The sequence below is a fragment of the Phocoena phocoena genome, chromosome 5, assembly GCF_963924675.1.
Source record: "Phocoena phocoena chromosome 5, mPhoPho1.1, whole genome shotgun sequence".
NCBI lineage: Eukaryota > Metazoa > Chordata > Mammalia > Artiodactyla > Phocoenidae > Phocoena > Phocoena phocoena.
In genome coordinates, this window is record NC_089223.1 from 74,131,525 (window position 1) to 74,152,558 (window position 21,034).

Consider the following 21,034-nt stretch of genomic DNA (forward strand, 5'->3'; position numbering starts at 1 on the left):
AAGTGCCAAGTCCTAACCACTGGACCACCAGGGAATTCCCTAAAATGACATTTAAAAATAAAGAAAGGATTCTAAGGGCAGCAAGAGAAAAACAAAGAGTCAGTTACAAGGGAACCCCCATATGGCTATCAGCAGATTTCTCTGCAGAAAACTTCGCAGTCCAGAAAGGAGTGGCATTACATATTCAAAGTCCTGAAAAGGAAAACATGCAACCTAGGATACTCTACCCAGCAAGATTATCATTTAGAACAGAAGAAGAGAAAATTTCTTAGACAAGCAAAAACTAAAAGAACTCAGCAATATTAAACCTACCCTAAAAGAAATATTAAAGGATATTCTCTAAATAGAAAAGAAGCAAGAAACTATAGGAAAGGGAAAATCACAATAGGAAAGGCAAATATATAAAAGGATGGAAGATCACTTAAGGCAGTACACAGATTAAAAAACAATCAAAAAATTGTAAAAGCAATTATAACTACAACTAACAGTAAAAAGATATTCATGAAGATGTAAAATAGGACAGCAAAATCACAAAATGTGGGTGAGGGGGGTATAAAAATATAGATCATTTAGAATGTGTTTGAAGTTGAATGACTATCAGTTTAAAGCCAGTAGACACAGCTGTGAGTTAACATACTTGAACATACTTGAAACTACAGTATATTTTAAATTTGTGGTTACTCCATGGTAACCACAAATTTAAAATATACTGTAGTTTCACAAGAACCAAAAAGAAAGTAACTCAAGCGTACTACAAAAGAAAATTATCAAACCACAAAAGGAAAAACAAAAAGAAGAAATAAAGAACTATAAAAACAACTGAAAAACAAGGGTTAAACGGCAATAAGTACATACTTATCAATAATTACCTTAAATGTCAATGGACTAAATGCTCCAATCAAAAGACACAGCGTGGCAGATTGGATGAAGAAACAAAAACAAAAAACAAGAACCCGTAGTGTGCTGCCTACAAGAGACTTCCTTCAGGGTGAAAGACACACAGACTGAAAGTCAGGGGATGAAAATAGATAGCTCATGCAAATGGAAACACAAAGAAAGTGGGGGTAGCAATATTCACATCAGACAAAATAGACTTTAAAACAAAGTCCATAAAGAAAGACAAAGAAGGGCATTATATAATGATAAAGAGATCAATACAAGAAGATAATATGCTCGTTAACATATAATCCTCCAATACAGCAGCACCTAAACATATAAAAGAAACACTAACAGACATAAAGGGAGAAACTGACAACAATAGTAGCCAACCTTAACACCCCTTTGACATCAATGGACAGATCATCCAGACAAAACATAGGTAAGGCAACAGAGGTTCTAAATGACACAATCAGTTGAACTTATTTGATATCTACAGAATACTACATCCAAAAACACCAGAATACAGATTCTTTTCAAGGGCACATGAAATGTTCTCTAGGACAGACCACATACTAGGTCATAAAACAAGCCTCAACAAATTTAAAAGGACAGAAATTATTTGAAACATCTTATCTGACCACAACAGTATGAAACCAGAAATCAACCACAGAAAGAAAAACAGGAAAAGAATGAACACATGGAGACTAAACAACATGCTACTAAGAAACCAATGGGTCAACAATGAAATCAAAGAGAAATCAGGAAATGCCTGAAGACAAGTGAAAATGAAAACACAACCTTATGAAATCTATGGGATGCTGCCAAAGCAGATCTAAGACCGACATTCACAATGAATCAGGCCTTTCTCAAGATACAAGAAAAATCTCAAATAAATAACCTAACCAACCACCAAAAAGAATTAGAAAAAGAAGGACAAACAAAACCTAAAGTCATCAGAAGGAAGGAAATAATAAAGATCACAAAAGAAATAAATACAGATCAAGAAAACAACAGAGGGGGCTTCCCTGGTGGCGCAGGGAAGGTTGAGAGTCCGCCTGCCGATGCAGGGGACATGGGTTCGTGCCCCCATCCAGGAAGATCCCACATGCCGCGGAGCAGCTAGGCCCGTGAGCCATGGCTGCTGAGCCTGCGTGTCTGGAGCCTGTGCTCCACAATGGGAGAGGCCACAACAGTGAGAGGCCCGCGTACTGCAAAAAAAAATAATAATAAATAAAAAAAAAAAAAAAAGAAAACAACAGAGGGACTTCCCTGGTGGAACAGTGGTTAAGAATCTGCCTGCCAGTGCAGGGGACATGGGTTTGATCCCTGGTCCAGGAAGATCCCACATGCCGCAGAGCAACTAAGCCTGTGCACCACAACTACTGAAGCTTGTGTGCCCTAGAGCCTGCATGCCACAACTACTGAGCCCATACACTGCAACTACTGAAACCCACGTGCTCTAGGGCCCGCATGCCACAAGTACTGAGCCCGCGTGTGCAACTACTGAAGCCCGTGCTCCTAGAGCCCTTGCTCCACAACAAGAGAAGCCACCGCAATGAGAAGCCCATGCGCCACAACAAAGAGCAGCCCCTGCTCGCTGCAACTAGAGAAAGCCCACGTGCAACAACAAAGACCCAACACAGCCAAAAATAAATTTTAAAAAATAATAAAATAAAAAAATAAAATAAAGTAAAATAGAAAACAACAGAAAAGATCAATAAAACCAAGAGCTGTTTTTTGGAGAAAGATAAATTCAACAAACCTCTAGCCAGGTTCAACATGAAGAAAAGAGAGAAAACCCAAATAAACAAAATAAGAAATGAAAGAGGAGAAGTAACAGCTGATACAGAAATACAAAAAAATCATAATACTATGAACAGTTATATGCCAACAAATTTGACAACCTAGAAGAAATGGACAGTTTCTAAAAACGTAAGACTTACAAGAACTGAGTCCAGAAGAAACAGATAATTTGAACAGAACAATCACCAGACGTGAAATAGAATTAGTAACTTAAAAAAAAAAACTCCCTGCAAACAAAAGTCCAGGAGCAGACGGCTTCACTAGGGAATTCTACCAAACATACAATAAAGAAATTATACTGATCCTTCTCAAAATATTCCAAAAAACTGAAGAGAACGGAACACTGTGAAATTCATTCTATGAAGCCACCATCACTCTGATACCAAAACCAGACAAATAAACTGCAAAAAAAAAAAGGAAATTATAGGCTAATATCTTTAATGAATATAGATGCAGAAATCTTCAAAAAAATATTAGCAAACTGAATCCAACAATACATAAAAAGGATCATACATCATGACCAAGTGGGATTCATTCCAGGGTCGTAAGGATAGTTCAACATATGCAAATCAATCAGTGTGATACACCACATTAACAAAAGGAAAGACAAAACCACAAGATCATCTCAAAAGATGCAGGAAAGCATCTCATAAAATTTGACATTATTCCTAATAAAAACTCTCACCAAAGTGGGTATAGAGGGAACATATCTCAACATAATAAAAGCCATTTATGACAAACCCACAGCCAACATAATACTCAACACTGAAAAGCTGAATGCCTTCCCACTAAATTCTGGAACAAGACAAGGATGCCCACCCTCACCACTTCTACTCAACATAGTACTGGAAGTCCTAGCCCCAACAATCAGATAAGAAAAAGAAAAAAAAGGTATCCAAATTGGAAGGGAAGAGGTAAAACTTACACTCTTTGGAGATGACATGATACTCTATATAGAGAATCCTAAAGTCTTCACACAAAAACTACTAGAACTAATAAATGAATTCAGCAAGGTAGCAGGATACAAGATTAATATACAGAAATCTGTTGGATTTCTTTACACTAACAATGAAAGAGAAAATTTTAAAAGTTATATCGTTTATTGCATCATAAAAAAGAAACAAAACCCTAGGAATAAACTTAACCAAGGAGGTGAAAGACCTATACGCTGAAAATTATAAAACACTGATAAAGGAAATTGAAGATGATTCAAAAAAATGGAAAGGTAGTCCATGCTCTTGGATTGGAAGAATTAATATTGCTAAAGTGAAGCACTCTACAGATTTAATGCAATCACTATCAAAATACCCATGACATTTTTCAAGAACTAGAACAAATAATCCTAAAATGGATATGGAACCACAAAAGGCCCAGAACTGCCAAAGCAATCCTAAGGCAAAAGAACAAAGCTGGAGGTATAACCCTTCCAGACTTTAGACTATACTACAAAGCTACAGTAATCAAAACAGTGTGGTATTGGCACAAAAACAGACATATAGATCAATGGAACAGTATAGAGAGCCCAGAAATAAATCCACATACCTATGGTCAACTAATCTATGACAAAAGAGGCAAGAATATACAATGGAGAAAAGACAGCCTCTTCAGCAAGTGGTGTTGGGAAAACTGGACAGCCACCTGTATCAATGAAATTACAACATTCCCTCACACCATCCATAAAAATAAGTTTGAAATGGCTTCTATTACTAAATATAAGACATGACACCATAAAACTCCTACAAGAGAACATAGGCAAAATATTCTTGGACATAAATCATAGCAATATTTTCTTAGGTCAGTCTCCCAAGGCAATAGGAAAAAAAAGCAAAAATAAATAAATGGGACCTAATCAAACTTAAAAGCTTTGAAACAGCAAAGGAAACCATCCACAAAACAAAAAGACAACCTATGGAATGGGAGAAAATTATCTGTAAACAATGCTACCAACAAGGGCTTCATATTCAAAATATACAAACAGCTCATACAACTCAGTACCAAAAAAACAAACAATCCAATCACAAAGTGGGCAGAAGACCTAAGTAGACATTTCTCCAAAGAAGACATACAGATGGCCATCAGACACATGAAAAGACGCTCAACATCACTGATTATTACAGAAATGCAAGTCAAAACCACAACGAGCTATCACCTCACACCAGTCAGAATGACTATCATCAAAAAGTCTACACATAATAAATGCTGGAGAGGGTGTGGAGAAAAGGGAACCCTTGTACACTATTGGTGGGAATGTATATCGTTGTAGCCACTATGGAAAACCATATGCAGGTTCCTTAATAAAACAAAAAATAGATCCATATCATCCAGCAATCCCACTCCTGGGTATATATCCAGAAAAGATGAAAACTCTAATTCAAAAAGATACACGCACTCCAATGTTCATAGCAGCACTATTTATAATAGCCAAGACATGGAAACAACCCAAGTGCCCATCAACAGATGATTGGCTTAAGATGCGGTGTATATATATATATACAATGGGATGTTACTCAGCCATAAAAAAAGAATGAAATATTGCCATTTGCAGCAACATGGATGGACCTAGAGAACATTATACTTAGTGAAGTCAGACAGAGAAAGACAAATACTATCTGATATCACTTATACGTGGAATCTAAAAACAACACAAATGAATCTATATATAAAACAGAAACAGACTCACAGACAAAGAAAACAAACTTATGATTACTAAAGGGAAAAGGGAGAAAAGGAGGGACAAATTAGGAGTATGGGATTAACAGGTACAAACTACTATACATAAAATAGATAAGCAACAAAGATTTACTGTATAGCACAGGAAACTATATTCAATATCTTGTAATAAGCTGTAATAGTATATAATCTGAAAAAAAATAACTGAATCACTTAGCTATAACCTGAAACTAACAGAATATTGTAATTCAACTATACTTCAGTTAAAAAAAAAAGAATGCCAAGACCCTCTTATAATTATAAATATAGGTACATGGGGTTTTTGTATCTGTGGAAGGAGGGAAACTTGACAGCCTTCATAGATGTTGTCATACATTGTTGCTGGGAGAATTAAGCACTGTCCGTAAGACTCCTTTGAGAAAGGACAATAGAAAGCTGTACCTGGTCTCTTCTGGACTTTGTCCTGTGTATATTTTTCTGGTGCTGATCTTAATCTTTATCCTTTCATTGTAGTAAACTGTAACCATGAGTATAACAGCTTTACTGAGCTCTGTGAGTCCTAGTGAATCATTGAACTTGAGGGTGGTCTTGGGGATCCCTGACTACACATACTTATTCCCAAAGCCATAACCAGACCATATATTAAGTATTTGCTAGGTTTTTCACTGACGGGTTACATGATTTTGAAATGACCAAGTTAATGCCACAGCCAGTTCCTCGGACTGAGAGGTCATCAAATACTATTTACAACTAGAGAGGGTGGAGACAGAATTAAGCCAGGAATAAGATCAACAATTTCAGGAACATCTCTTTCCTCAATTTTTTTTCTTAATGGGTTGTTCATTAATTTTTTTTTTCAGAAATCGTTTCGCCAGTTTTTCTTCTGTTTTAATATTTAATAGTCCTTGAAACCTCCAGAGATACTTTTAAAAAATAAATTAGCTGCTAGGACTCTACTTCTTTGACATAAGTCAAACTTAATAGGAATAGGTTACTCTTCATTACCTTCTTTAGCAGAAAATTGACCTTGCAGTTATTTAGCAGAGTGAGACTAGTGGTGGTCATTTCAACAAACGTGATTCTGAGCCCTTTAAACCTTTAAAAGATTAATCAGAAAAATATACTCTCTGCTTTGAAATACCTTATACACAAAGGACATCAACAAAAGGGCAAATAATAAAACTGGAATACATAAAACACAACCAAAAAAATACACTTAACATTTGTATAGATTTTTTTCTTCATACTTCCTTAAAAAGATATGGTAATATGATCCAATTATCTGTTCACAAATTCACAAACAAAAGAGACCATTACCCAAGCTCTCTTTAGTTTGTACATTAACCTTTTCAGCTTTACTGCTCCTATAAAACCTCAGAGAAGAAATCCTCAGTTTTCTTTCCTGAACCACGATTCCCTGAACCTATACTGTATAAGCCAGATGTGAGTTTACAAAATATTACATGTGAAAGTATTGATAGAACACTGATAATACAAAAGACAAAAGTAAAATGCATAAGAGTCTCCAATATTTTAAAGCAAAATATCAGGTTCTTAATTATCGTGGAAACCCACTGAACTTAGGAATTCTAGTTTTATTCCATTTGAACATTCAGAAATTATTCAGATGATAACTTAAAGCAAGATATTATTATCATTAAGAAGAAAATAATAGTTGTACCAAGTAAACAACCAAAGCCATCTCATCTTAGAATTTGAACTTATAAAAATGAACATTTCAAGGAAAAGTAGGTTTATAAATGTCTACGACAATAATTTATCTAAATGGGAATTTCTAGGTTATTAAAAAATGTCAGTCACAAGACCCTTTCATAAAACAGAAATATAGATCAAGAGAAAGAAAAAGATAATCTACCATACACATCACTATAGCATGACCATCTAGTCAATGCATTAATTTTACAAAGAATAATTTCAGGCTTTTATAATTGATTTCTAAAGGTAAGATTCAATATTCTTATCGGGGGGAAAAAATTGTCTATAATAGAATTTTGGCATTACCATTAAAATATCAACTAATCAACATAAATGCCTAGTCTGCATTTCATTGTTGCAAGGAGAAAATGTTCAAATGTCCACCTGACTCATGATTTAAAGTACAACACTCTGGTTGGTCTTTAAATCTGCATTTTAAAAAGGAAGAGGAGGGAAGGGATGAAATAGAATCTGAAAGATTAAACTGGAGGAGGGAAAAATGGCTAAGATAGATTTTAAAAGAAAAAAAAAGGTCACAAGCAGAAAATAAAGAAATGAAACCCAAAGAGTAGTTGCCTCTTAACATCATATAAATTTTTCTCTGTGATGGCAAATTCCTGGCTTCAGAGTTGAACTACCTCATTTCTGAAGACAACCAAAAATATACATTCGTATCTGAGTAATTAATGGGACATTTTAATTCACTGAACAATTGTTAACTGCCTCTGTGCAAGGATGTACAAGGCCCAGTAAGTACTACCACTAAGGAAATATATGCAAATGAGTGATGCCCTTTCTGGGTGTCTCTAAGAAGCTCATCATTTCAGCCAGGCTGCTAATACTCCAAACATTTCTGGAACTTTCTTTGGAATACTCAGTACCCAAACCAATATAAACTTTATTTATATTGTATTATAGTTTATAGCTAGTACAGAAACATGTCTCCAGGACCTTTGACTGCTCTCACAGTAAAAATATTTGATTCTATACTGGAGTCAACTCCATACTCAGAAGTTGATCATTACCCACCATTGAGGAAATCTGCAATATTACACCTCAAATCCTGGCAGCAAGTTAGAAAGGGGACTTTTACAAAAATTTGAAAAAATAAATTTACAAGCTTCCAAAATTAAAGCGAATGGCAGTGATTCGGATCATCTTAACTTGATTTAATTTTGACCCATCTAAGGACAAGGCACGGTTCTAGGCACGGGGAAATCTGCAGAGAAAAAAACGTTTCTGGCCTGAAAGAGCTTGTTGTACAGGGAAACTCTCCTAATGCCCGGACATTTGCAACTGACCAAAGATATTCATAAGCCTAAAAACAAAACCTGGTGTGTGCATGAGGGGGCAGGAAGGGGGACTGCACTCCACAAATTCTCTCATTATTTCCCGTTAGTGCTGTCAAAACGGGTACTACTCACACTTCAGGGCACTGAAAGCCAGCTCATAGGACAAACGCTGAAAGGATTCATCCTCAGACTCGGTGGAGGACGGCAGGGGCTCATTCCCATACTTTATTAAGACTTTCTCTGGTGACTTTTCGAATCGAATGCCCTGAAAAATGTTCGCTGCCATAATGTAAACGGAGTCCGGATAGCCAGTTTTTTCGAGAAAACCAGTTGAGGTTTTTTCGCTGTATGCTGTGTCCCCTGACAGCGCCAGGGAAGAGAGTTGGAGATAAGAGAGTTGGGAGATCTCCTCGGTAGTTTTTTCTTCCGAAAACTCCTCTTCACTGGCGGAGTCAAGCATGTTTGCCCCTTCACTGTAGTAACTCAAGCTTGAATTACAATTCAGATGTCCCAGGAAATGGTTTTCCTTGTACCTTAAGCATCGTCTCTGAAAAGAAAAGATTATCTCGGTAAATCACTATTTCTGCAGGACCACACTTGGTGGCCCACCTAGTGTGGCCCTAAAGACCAAGAGGTGGCATTTACTTGGCCGACCCGAGCATCCCATACTTCGAGCCGGGCAAGTCCCAACGAAACCTCCACACACTCACAAAGGGAGAAAGGTGGAGACGGCTCTCAATCGCCTCCGAAGCGACGAGACTTTTACCGAGGCCCGTTTGGGAGCGTCTGCGGCCCCTCGGGCCTCCTTTCACTGGCTCCCGCGAGCCCTCCCTCACCCCAGAGGGCGGAGGTTCCCCGGGGCTTTGGGGACAGAGACGCCGCAGCCGCAAGCACTTCGGGCACCTGTGGCTGGTGCCTGAAACAGCGCCCTCGGGAGCCCCGGACTGCGGGGCTGCGGCGGCGACCCGCGCCGGCAGTTTGGTTCAACCTCTCCCACCCGCCAGGGTCTGGGCAGGGGGGTCGCGACCCCGGCTCTCGCTTCGCTCCGGTTCCCGGAGGGAGGACCCGCCTCAGGGCTTCGCCCGCCCGTGCGCTGTCGCGCTTGACGGACGCGGCTGCGGAGCACAGTGGAGGGCGAGGCTGGTGAACCAGTCGACTCAGGCCGCGGAAAGGTAGGCCTCCCCCGCCTGTAGCAGTCCGCCGGCCCAGGACTCGGGTCTCCTTGGCAACCAAGGTGGGGGAGGGAACGCCGCCGGAGGGAAGGGCAGTTCCCGCGGGATTTGGCTAGAGCCTACTTTTTCTCAGCGAGTTGCTCTTACTCCCTCGTCCCGGGACGCTTGTGTCAGCCCTTCGTGGAGTTGAAGGCCCATGCACAGTTGGACCGCGCCATCCTGAGCGTCCTCGACTTCCCCAGATTCACAGGTGGCCCCTTTTCCCCAACACGTCCCTTGCGGTCTCCTTGAAAGCAAGAATTTTGTATCGCTGACAACACCCAGTTTAGCGGGGGCGCAGGAAATGTTAAAACAGAAGAGTGGGGCTTCCCTGGTGGCGCAGTGGTTGAGAGTCCGCCTGCAGATGCAGGGGACACGGGTTCGTGCCCCGGCCCGGGAAGATCCCATATGCCGCGGAGCGGCTAGGCCCGTGAGTCATGGCCGCTGAGCCTGCGCGTCCGGAGTCTGTACTCCGCAACGGGAGAGGCCACAGCAGTGAGAGGCCCGCGTACCGCAAAAAAAAAAAAAAAAAAAAAAAAAGATGAGTGTAGAACTACGGAAGAAAAGGAAAGAAAGGGACTAGTCGACTTTATTTCCACGCTTTTTAGGACACTAGATATCACATTAGACGGACCCTTCCAGAGCAAGTTGTGTAAAGACCTTTGCCAATTTAAGACCGCATCCTTCCTTTCCAGGAGTTGCCTGCAAAGAAAGATACTGCTGAAATGGGCCTACAAAAAATCAAATTCACCCCACCTTTCAAATTATAGAATGGAACTGGGATTATATATAAACCACCCCAAAGGGTTTTAATATGGATGCTTTAATTTTTGAGAGCCCTGGAGCGAAGTCTGCATCCTAATGCATCAAAGAAAGTGAGCTGTGCTCATTTTTTTTTTTTTTTTTTTTTTTTGGCGGTACGCGGGCCTCTCACTGTTGTGGCCCCTCCCGCTGCGGAGCACAGGCTCCGGACGCGCAGGCTCAGCGGCTATGGCTCACAGGCCCAGCTGCTCCGCGGCATGTGGGATCCTCCCGTCCCGGGGCACGAACCCGTGTTCCCTGCATCGGCGGGCTCTCAACCACTGCGCCACCAGGGAAGCCCTGTGCTCATTTTTAAAGGTAGTGGAAAAATACTCTCTTAATTTCTAGAATAAAAACAAAATGAATGAGATTTAAATCTTCTATTGAGTTTATGTGCATTTTAAACACTTCACTGATAGCCTTTTAGCCTGTTATCTCCAAAGTGCATGTTCTAAAACTGGAAAGGAAAAGATGGGTTTTTTTCCTCTAATGTACACCATTTGTATTGCTACTTTGAAACTTCTCCAGCAGATTTCAATAGGTCTGGTAGTCTACTGATTTTACTGCCAGTCAGAATATCTAGAGCTTTTTTGTATGCACTCAAATTTTTCTTACAGTAAAATTCAATGAACTAATGCAAATGTGAATATATAAAGGTCATGCAATGAATAACATATGTACTCCACATTTCTTGCTTGGTTTAGGAAAGTCTTCAGTAAAATAGAAATGGGCGTTGGATTTTGGAACTTCACAAATTATGTATCAAGTTTTAAGTGAAAAAAGTCAAAATCATTTTAAAAATCAATAAAAGTTGCTAATATCTACTTAAAAGAAAAAAGAAACCTGCTAGATACTTGGTCTCCATTTTCTCCATAAAGCAAAAACCAAAGCCTGCAAGTTGAGTGAAGTTCTTCATTTTGTACTAAGTTCAAGCAAAGTCACATGAAAATCTTGCAAGTCCAAGCCCCAAACTCAGCAAAAAGCATGCTAAATATACTTGCGTTAAATAATTCTATTGGCTACTGGTTAGGAATCTCAGATTTTGTTCATCTACTTTGTAAAAGTGGTCTAATCTGGAAAAGAAACATTTACATAACTAAGATCAGTTATGGTCACTCAGGAATTCCAAATTGTGTTCACTAGTCCTTCCTCTGTGGGTTAAACAGGAAGGGATAGACTTTGGCATTTGATGAACTGATATCTGTGTAACCTTAGGTGAGTCCTTAACATCCCTTGGCCTCAGTTTCTGCATCTGTAAGGTGGAGTTAGTAATGCCTACCTTCGAGGATGTTTGTGAGGATTTAGTGGAATGATGTGTGTCGAGAAGACTGTCTGGAAAATATCAATAGTAGCTCAATAGTTAGTCCCTCCTTTCCCCCTCTATAAGGTTTATTTATGAAGCACCTTTTTTAATCTTTAGATCCTAGAAGGTATGAGATTACAGAGAAAGCTAGTCTGCTGAACTAGCATCTGAAAGACTTACTGGAATAGTAAAATAGAGATATGTTTGAGGTAGACTGGTATAGTCATTGGTTTTCAACTTTCATGCACCTGAAACCCTTGTTAAAAGTGCAAATTCCTGGAATTACCCCCAGAGATTCTGAGTAGATCTGGAGTGGAACCCAGGAGTTAGCAATTTTAGCAGGTAACCCAGCTGATTTTGATGTAGTCAACTCAAAGACCACACAGTTGGAAAAACTCTGGTATAATTAAAAGACTACTGGTTCTAATTCCACCTCTATCCCTGACTTGAAAAAATCCTTTAGATTTTGTTCCCTGTCCTAGAAAACAGATTAATTATCCCACCTTATTGTGAGTTGTGAGACTTTAATCTTTTCACTCTCCAGCACACCTCCCATACAGTATCTTCTTGTCTACCAGGACAAAACCCAGCTTTTCAGCAAGGCAGACAGGGTCTTCTGTTATCTGGCCTTTGTTTGCCTTTTTTTTTTTTTTTTTTTTTAATATTTATGTGTTTATTTATTTGGCTGTGCTGGGTCTTAGTTGTGGCACGTGGGATCTTTGTTGCCGTGGGCAGGATCTTCGTTGCAGCAGGTGGGATCTAGTTTCCTGACCAGGCATTGAACCTGGGCCCCGTGCATTGGGAGTGCAGAGTCTTAACCACTGAATCACCAGGGAAGTCCCAAACTGCCTTTAAAACATCATTGCTTGGCATCCTAAAGTCACTCCTTAAACTTCCATATCTTTACACACGCTGTTCCCTCAGTCTTGAATGCTCTTCCCTTTTTGTCCACCTGGTGAACTCCTATTCAATCTTTGAAACTCAGTGCAAGCATCACCTTTTGTAAAAGCCTTCCTGACACTTGTATTAGGATGTAAATTTAGCCTCCACAACAGAGACTCAAAATAACCACTGGTTTCAGTAAAATAGAAGTTTATTTCTCACATAAAGTCTTGTTGGCATAGTGGCTCTCCTCCACAAAGTTGTCAGGGCCCAGACTCCTATTTTAGAATGCATCTGAAGGATTTGCCGTTGTCAGCTTAGCCCAAGATGGCTTACCACGATGTCCATTTCCAGCCAGTGATTAGAGGAATAAAAAGGAAAGGAAGGACATGCCTATTACTTTCAAAGACATGACCTGAAAGGTGCACACATAACTTTTGCTTACCTTCCATTGGCCAGTCACATGACATCCCTAGCAGCAAAGTGGTTGGCAAATGTGTCCAGCTAGAAATGAAGGGTACTATTGCTAGAGAAGAAGGGGAGAATGGATATTGGGGAACTATTAGTAGCAATCTGCTACAAACCTCTACCCCCTGACCCCATCACCCACCAGTTCACTCATTTCCGTTATTCTCAATGTCAAGCGTTCCCTACTCTATGTTCTCATAACATTTTGTGCATGCCTATTCATTCATTCATTTAACAGGTATATATTAAATTCTTACCATATACCTCACACTTTGCTCAGCCCTGGAGGTAAACTAAATGAGTGTATAGAGTGATCCGGGACCTTACCCTCAAGAAACTGATGGATATACTTGTATTTGGACACCCTTCAATTTTTATTATATATATTTATGTACAGCTCTGTACCCCCCTTCTGCCATCCTTCTACTCTCACAACTTGAACAATACACACACTCTAAAATAGTTTTATCATATCTTTTAAATTTTATTATATATTATATCTTTTTATTCCCAGATGCTTTTTATTTTCAGAAAGAGCAAAATATCACTCTTTCATACACACATACCTGCACAGAAGGTTATAAATGTGAAGATGTTTTAGGGATCATGATATATTTTATTATGTACCACGCAGTACACCGTACAATCTGTGGAAAATGTGAGGTAAAAGCTATCTATAAACTTTAAAATACTACTGTCTTTCAAACTATAATTTGAGGAGCTCTTGTTTTTTTCGTTTTGTTTTGTTTTTAATGATAGATCAATGTAAGTGACAGCTCACTGTATTGAAAACAAGATTTAATGAGAGTATCTATCCCCAAAGTAAAGCTTAGGCCAGCAGTTGTGGGTCGATGAATTCATGGTTACTATTTACTCTAAGCATGTGTATAATCCTGCCTCCTTACCTTTTACTGCTGGTTTATGGACTCATTGTGGACTTAAAGTATTGTTGGGGAGGGCTAAAAGGAAGCATATCGGATTTCAGTGAGCACCATACAGAAGTAACCATAGAGATAGGTATGTGGATTCAACTGTCGTGAAAGCAGATAGGAAAAAAATATAGTCTTTGTTTTAAGGCGCACTCTGTAATGTGATCAGAACAGTAAATCAGAGATGGTGTGGAAAACTAAAAGTTAGTTACCTGGAGTTTTCTGCAAAAGGAACTTAAAGAAGTGATTTTCTTTCCCCAGGGGGTAGAGTATTGGAAATATTTGTAAATTAACATTCCTTGCTTTTGACTCAGGGTAGCTCCCGTATGTTAGCCAAGTAGTTATTCAAAAAACATTTGCTCACTTGCTTCAGTTTGATCTGGGCATAAAAAACTGTGCTCAGTTCCACTGAAGCTTGTTATAGAAATGTAAAAAGCATGTGAAACAAAGAATTTTAATTTGTGTTCTTAAACATCATGACACAATTTATCATTATGGTTACTTAGAAATGGTACCATCAATTTTCTTTACAATAATTCTTTTCCTTCTTTTTTATTTGGCAAAGCTATCTAGTGTTGCATTGTGGACCTAAGCTTGGGCAGGCATCAGGGACCCTTTTTGTCTGAGGATCCTCAGGGTCTTATGGGTAAAGTACATTTGGGGACTGACAGATACTGAAATAGCCCACTCCAGAGGAGGGAGGAGGAAATACCCAAGAAGGCAGGAAACTCACCCTGAGGTAAAGGAACATCATCCTCTGATGCTGGGTGAGAGTTGGTGTGAAGGAATACTTTGCATATTGCAGAGGGTAGCATTACTCAAGAGTTTTCTTGCCTAGTCCTTGTGGAAACTCATCCCAAACAACTTGAAAAAGAAATGCAAAGATCCCTTTAAGAAAATCAAAATATGATTGTGGGTTCTTTAACACAAGACCATCAAAGATTAACCAAAAGAGACATAACCACTTGCAGAGGGGTAAAAAAATCTTCCTTAATTTGGAAGCAGCAGAAGACTGAGATGGAGCAAAGAGTCTTGAAGGGTGGGCAAGTGAAAAGGAACAAAAGTCCAGAGCATGGCAGTTCAGAGAAAGCACCATTAGGAATAATTCTGAGATTTAGAAGCCAAAAATGACAAAGCAGCTAAGGAAGAGTTTGAGTTAAATGAAAGGGGAAAAGAAAATTCTGGAGACTTATCATCCCAGCCCTTGACTGTTCTTTGTGGCCCAAGAGAAACAAGGGTTACAACGGACAACCATTGTAATAGATTGCAACAACAGAGTAGTTTCCCAGAGTTAGTCATTCAAACACCATGTTCATGAGTCATTTTTCCATATCCATATACTGCCATTTATATTACTTACTCAGTATTTTTTTTAACATCTTTATTAGGGTATAATTGCTTTACAATGGTGTGTTAGTTTCTGCTTTATAACAAAGTGAATCAGTTATACATATACATATGTTCCCATATCTCTTCCCTCTTGCGTCTCCCTCCCACCCATCAGTATTTTATTTTAACTCAGAATCATGGTTTTACTTAAACAGAAAACTTGTAAATGGAAAATCATTATCATTTGCCATAAATGAAATAACAGCAATAAAAGCAAAATAACACTATTGAATTCTAGCTAGAATGGTTATACCAATGATCCAGGCTTGAGGTTGATTGTTCTTGCTTAAAAAGGGAGACAGGCAATGTTAGAGAGGCATTAAACACCAGTACAAAAATGACACTTTTCTCCTTGACAGAGGGAATAAAAGAGGATTGGATAAAGCAGCTTTCTTATTGTGTGTTGTTATTCAACACTGGTTTGGCAAACCACTTCAAATCATTTCTCATACCTTTAATGGTGCTGGCCTCACACACACGTGTTAAGAGTTCTGAGTTCAAGAATTAGTTAGAGAAACAATGCTTCCTCTGAAACAAGAGGAAGAAAATATAAGAAATTCAGAACTGACCAAAAAAAAAAAATTAGAAGGATCTCATATCACAGATTAATTCCATCCACTTACATGGCACAGTGGTAATGGGAACTCTGAAACTAGAGTCAGAAGACCTGGGGATATTTTGTGTGTTTTTTTTTAATTCATTTATTTTATTTATTTTTGGCTATGTTGGGTCTTTGTCACTGCATGCAGGTTTTCTCTAGTTGCGGCGAGTGGAGGCTACTCTTCATTGCGGTGCATGGGCTTCTCATTGCAGTGGCTTCTCGTTGCGGAGCGCGGGCTCTAGGCACGTGGGCTTCAGTAGTTGTGGCACGTGGGCTCAGTAGTTGTGGCTTTCGGGCTCTAGAGCACAGGTTCAGTAGTTGTGGTGCACAGGCTTAGTTGCTACGCAGCATGTGGGATCTTCCTGGACCAGGGCTCAAACCCATGTCCCCTGCACTAGCAGGCAGATTCTTAACCACTGCGCCACCAAGGAAGTCCAGAAGACCTGGGGTATTTTTGTTTGTTTTTTGTTTTGGTTTGGTTTTTTTTGGTACGCAGGCCTCTCACTGTTGTGGCCTCTCCCGTTGCGGAGCACAGGCTCCGGCCGTGCAGGCTCAGCAGCCATGGCTCACAGGCCCAACTGCTCCGTGGCATGTGGGATCTTCCCGGACTGGGGCACGAACCCGTGTCCCCTGCATTGTCAGGCAGACTCTCAACCACTGCGCCACCAGGGAAGGCCAAGACCTGGTTTTTAATCCTAATGTTGCCATGAATTTGTTGCATAACCCCAGGCAACTCTCTTCACTCTCTATTTGTTTCTTGATATGTTCAAGTCTGTGATTTATTTACTAAGAAAAAAGCACGTGGGGAAGGATTTGATGAGACTGAGAAAGATTGGCAGTTTATAGGAGAAATGTATTTAAATATCTATTTTAATATTTGCTTAACAATATCTATTGAAAATATCCATTTAAAAGTTTACTTTAGTAAAAGAAGGCAGAAATGGAGGAATAAAAGAACAAAGACATATGACATATAGAAAACAAATAGAAAAATGGTTGATAGAAATCCTAATTTGTAATTACATTAAATGTAAATGGGTTAAATACACCAATTAAAAAGCAGAGGTTAGTAGAATGGATTTAAAAATCCAACTATAAGTTGGCTGCAAGAGACATGTTTAGATTCAAAGACACAAATGGACTGAAAGTGAAAGTATGGAAAACTATAGCCTTGCAAAACAGAACCAAAAGAGAGCTTGACTGGCTATACTACTATCAAACAAAATAGACTTTAAGACAACAGTTGTTTCTATAATACTTTTTTCTTAGAAAATACACCTGAATATATCAAGACATTCTGGCATTGGCAAAAGGTTAGTAAAGTTGTGGCATGTCAAAAAATTCTGTTGAATCACTGATTTCATTGGGAGCACTGGGTGTGTGTTTTGGGTCAAAACACAGCTCGTTTAAGAGGTACAAACTATTATGTATAAAATAAGCTACAAGAATATATTGTACAACATGGGGAATATAGCCAACATTTTATAATAATTATAAATAGAATATAACCTTTCAAAATTGTGAATCACTATATTGTACACCTGTAGCTTATATAATATTATATGTCAACTATACTTCAATTTTTTTAAAAAGGTATAAAAACAGAGCTCATGCCTCAATGCTAGAATATCCTAGCAAATCAGACTGCATGAAAGAGGTAAAGCTATGGTTTTTATGGAGAGCTTTGCCCTAAAGCTCAGGATACATAATTTAATTGGTATGAAATTCTTTTGTGAAATGTCAGAGCCACTTTACACTGAAATTATACATGTTGCCTTAGCATTTAAATGCTTGAGCAAATATAAAAAAATTTTTTTAATTAACTTATTTCTTTTTCATTTTAATTCTAAAGTTAAGGATTATGAAGAATCATATGAAATGGCTGGAAGGGATGTTTTATGTTTTTGTATAACTAAATTAAAATTTCCATCCCCCACAAAAACTAACCCACCCACAACAAACCAATCAAACAAATAAACACTCAAAACAACAAAAACTCTGAAACAATAATGACTCCTCACTAGGTCTGAGTGTACTATCTTATTCTAAACTAGATTTGGGGAGCCATCTGCTGGTAAAATGATGAGTTGTCTATGATTTTTTTTAAATGGATGTTTAGCTAGGGTTGCCAGATAATTTACAGAATGCTCAGTTAAACTTGAATTTCAGGTAAACAAATAATTTTTTTAGCATAAGTATGTCAGTACAGTACTTGCTCCATATGCCAATGCTACTTTGTTTTATATTTATAATTATACTCTTTGAAGTGACTCAGAAAAGATTTTCTTGAAGTCCAGATAGTATGATTATTTAGGAATATATTCATTGCTATATTCACATGCTCCAGCATGAAGTGTTTGTCTTCCTCTATTGTATTTATATCTGGCTCCTTGTCATTTTTTTTAAACATCTTTATTGGAGTATAATTGCTTTACAATGGTGTGTTAGTTTCTACTTTATAACAAAGTGAATCAGTTATACATATACATATGTTCCCATATCTCTTCCCTCTTGCATCTCCCTCCCTCCCACCCTCCCTATCCCACCCCTCTAGGTGGTCACAAAGCACCGAGCTGATCTCCCTGTGCTATGCCACTGCTTCCCACTAGCTATCTATTTTACATTTGGTAGTGTATATATGTCCATGCCACTCTCTCACTTTGTCACAACTTTCGCTTCCCCCTCCTCATATCCTCAAGTCCATTCTCTAGTAGGTCTGTGTCTTTATTCCCATCTTACCCCTAGGTTCTTCATGACACTTTTTTTCTTAGATTCCATATATATGTGTTAGCATACGGTATTTGTTTTTCTCTTTCTGACTTACTTCACTCTGTATGACAGACTCTAGGTCCATCCACCTCACTACAAATGTCTCAATTTTGTTTCTTTTTATGGCTGAGTAATATTCCATTGTATATATGTGCCACAGCTTCTTTATCCATTCATCCAATGATGGACACTTAGGTTGCTTCCGTGTCCTGGCTATTGTAAATAGAGCTGCAATGAACATTTTGGTACATGACTCTTTTTGAATGAATGGTTTTCTCAGGGTATATGCCCAGTAGTGGGATTGCTCGGTCATATGGTAGTTCTATTTTTAGTTTTTTAAGGAGCCTCCATACTGTTCTCCATAGTGGCTGTATCAATTTACATTCCCACCAACAGTGCAAGCATTTATCTTTAAAAAAGTAAAAGGGGTATAGATGTATGTTTTATTTTTGACCTTAAAAATTTTTTACTTTGTGTTTTGAATTGGTAATTTATTCACATGGTTTAAAATTTTTTTTTTTAATATAAGAGATGGGCTTCCCTGGTGGCACAGTGGTTGACAGTCCACCTGCCGATGCAGGGGACACGGATTCGTACGGGTTCGTGCCCCGGTCCGGGAAGATCCCACATGCCATGGAGCGGCTGGGCCCGTGAGCCATGGCCGCTGAGCCTGCATGTCTGGAACCTGTGCCCCGCAACGGGAGAGGCCAAAACAGTGAGAGGCTCGCGTACCGCAAATAAATAAATTAATAAAATAATAAATTAAAATAAAATGTAAGAGATTATTCAGTGAAAAATCTCTCACTCCTGTCTTTGACACAGAGATAGCCAATATGCTCTATGTGATTTTAGTCATCTTAAGGAAGGGCACTATTTTAAAGTGAAAGGAGGCAATAGGGTTATCTTTCAAGGGGCAAAAAAGTACTGTAGATGACAATAAAAGATATTTCCTCATAAACTATAGTTTTTAATTGAATGGCTCAATTTTACTTTGCTTATGGGGCAAATAACAAGAAAATATTCTCTTAAATCTTGGTGGCATACGAATGATCTATAGTTGCAAGATCCAAATTATTAAAAACCTGCGTTATAAAATATCACAAGATGGAGATATTGCTCCATGAAAGTGACAGTTAAAGAGAGTGAGGAAAAAAATCTTTTGTCTATTTTTGGACTTTCTTTTTTCTATCTTGCTCCCTGTCTTCTGTCATTTGAGATAGTGAGAAGCATTCTAAGGGCCTTTATTCAAATCCCAGATTTCTCACTTTCTGCCTGTAATTCTGAATTAAATTAACCTCTAGCAGCCTTAAGATCATCTGTAAATTCAGGCTTATGCTTTTGTTATGAAGATTACATTAAATAATATATTTCAAATGGCGATGCCCTCCAGCCAAAGCTAAGAACACACCTGCAGTTGAATAAGTTGGGTTTATCACTCATTGCAATGAGGGAGTATGCACCACACCATGGGAAGAGGGAGGCCTCTCAGTAGGAGGGTGTTAGAAAGGGCCTATTACAGGATTTGGGCTGTGATTGGGTGATTTGTGGGAGGGTCAAAAAAGCAGGTTCACTCCGGATTGAGTGCTGTCAGAATGCAGGGACAGTTAGTGATGGGATAATTCAATATTTATTTATAGGAAGAGTACAGTGAGGTTAAATTCTAAAGGTAAGGAAACAGTACTGAGTCCTATTAGCTGGGAAATGGAGCTATTTGGTATTTTGTGGGTTGTACGGTGACTTTGTTTTTGTCCATGCTTGGACAATATTATGAAGTGGTCTTGTTTTATCTCACTTTCTCGTGGTCCCAGAGTGACCTTGACTGATTTTGGTGTTTTGTGAGATTGTTTATGTCCAAAGGAGAATAACTTGACCTAGCAGTGAGTTCTAGGCCAGCTTCTGAGCACATGCAAGCATAGCTATAAGTTTAAGGTCAATCAGTAGATGTCAAGGGTTGCTTTTTTCTTTCTTAGAAAGCATCTGGCACTTAGCTGATGCTTAATAAAATTCGTTAGATCTGGATTGTATTAGAATTATTTGATGATGTAGTGTTCTCCCTGTCGCTGGACAATGAGCTTCTACAGGCCAGAGTTCATGTTTAATTCAACCTTCATCTGTCTCTCACATGAAACAGGTGCTAACACTACTGACACAATAAATGTCTTTGCAGCCTTGCTCTTGTTGCCTCTGCTCCTCTCTCCCTCCTTTCTGTGTCCTCCCTCCCTTTTTACTTTCTTAATCAGCTGTAGTAAACAAGTACATATAAGGTTGATAAAGCAGAGATTTCTATAGCACAACCATAGAATGATATCATTTTAAAGAAG

The 21,034-nt window shown here is 38.7% G+C and overlaps 1 protein-coding gene across 1 annotated transcript in view; it reads right to left on the reverse strand.

Moving 5' to 3' along the window:
• Positions 1-9,297, reverse strand: part of NSUN7 (NOP2/Sun RNA methyltransferase family member 7) — a 61,306-nt gene extending 52,009 nt beyond the window's left edge. The window contains exons 1-2 of the mRNA XM_065878072.1: positions 9,197-9,297; positions 8,493-8,907 (exon numbers count right to left, since the gene is read on the reverse strand). Of these exons, the coding sequence (XP_065734144.1) occupies positions 8,493-8,820 (328 nt within the window). The 5' untranslated portion in view covers positions 8,821-8,907; positions 9,197-9,297. The remainder of the gene's footprint in view (positions 1-8,492; positions 8,908-9,196) is intronic.
• Positions 9,298-21,034: the final 11,737 nt, after the last annotated feature.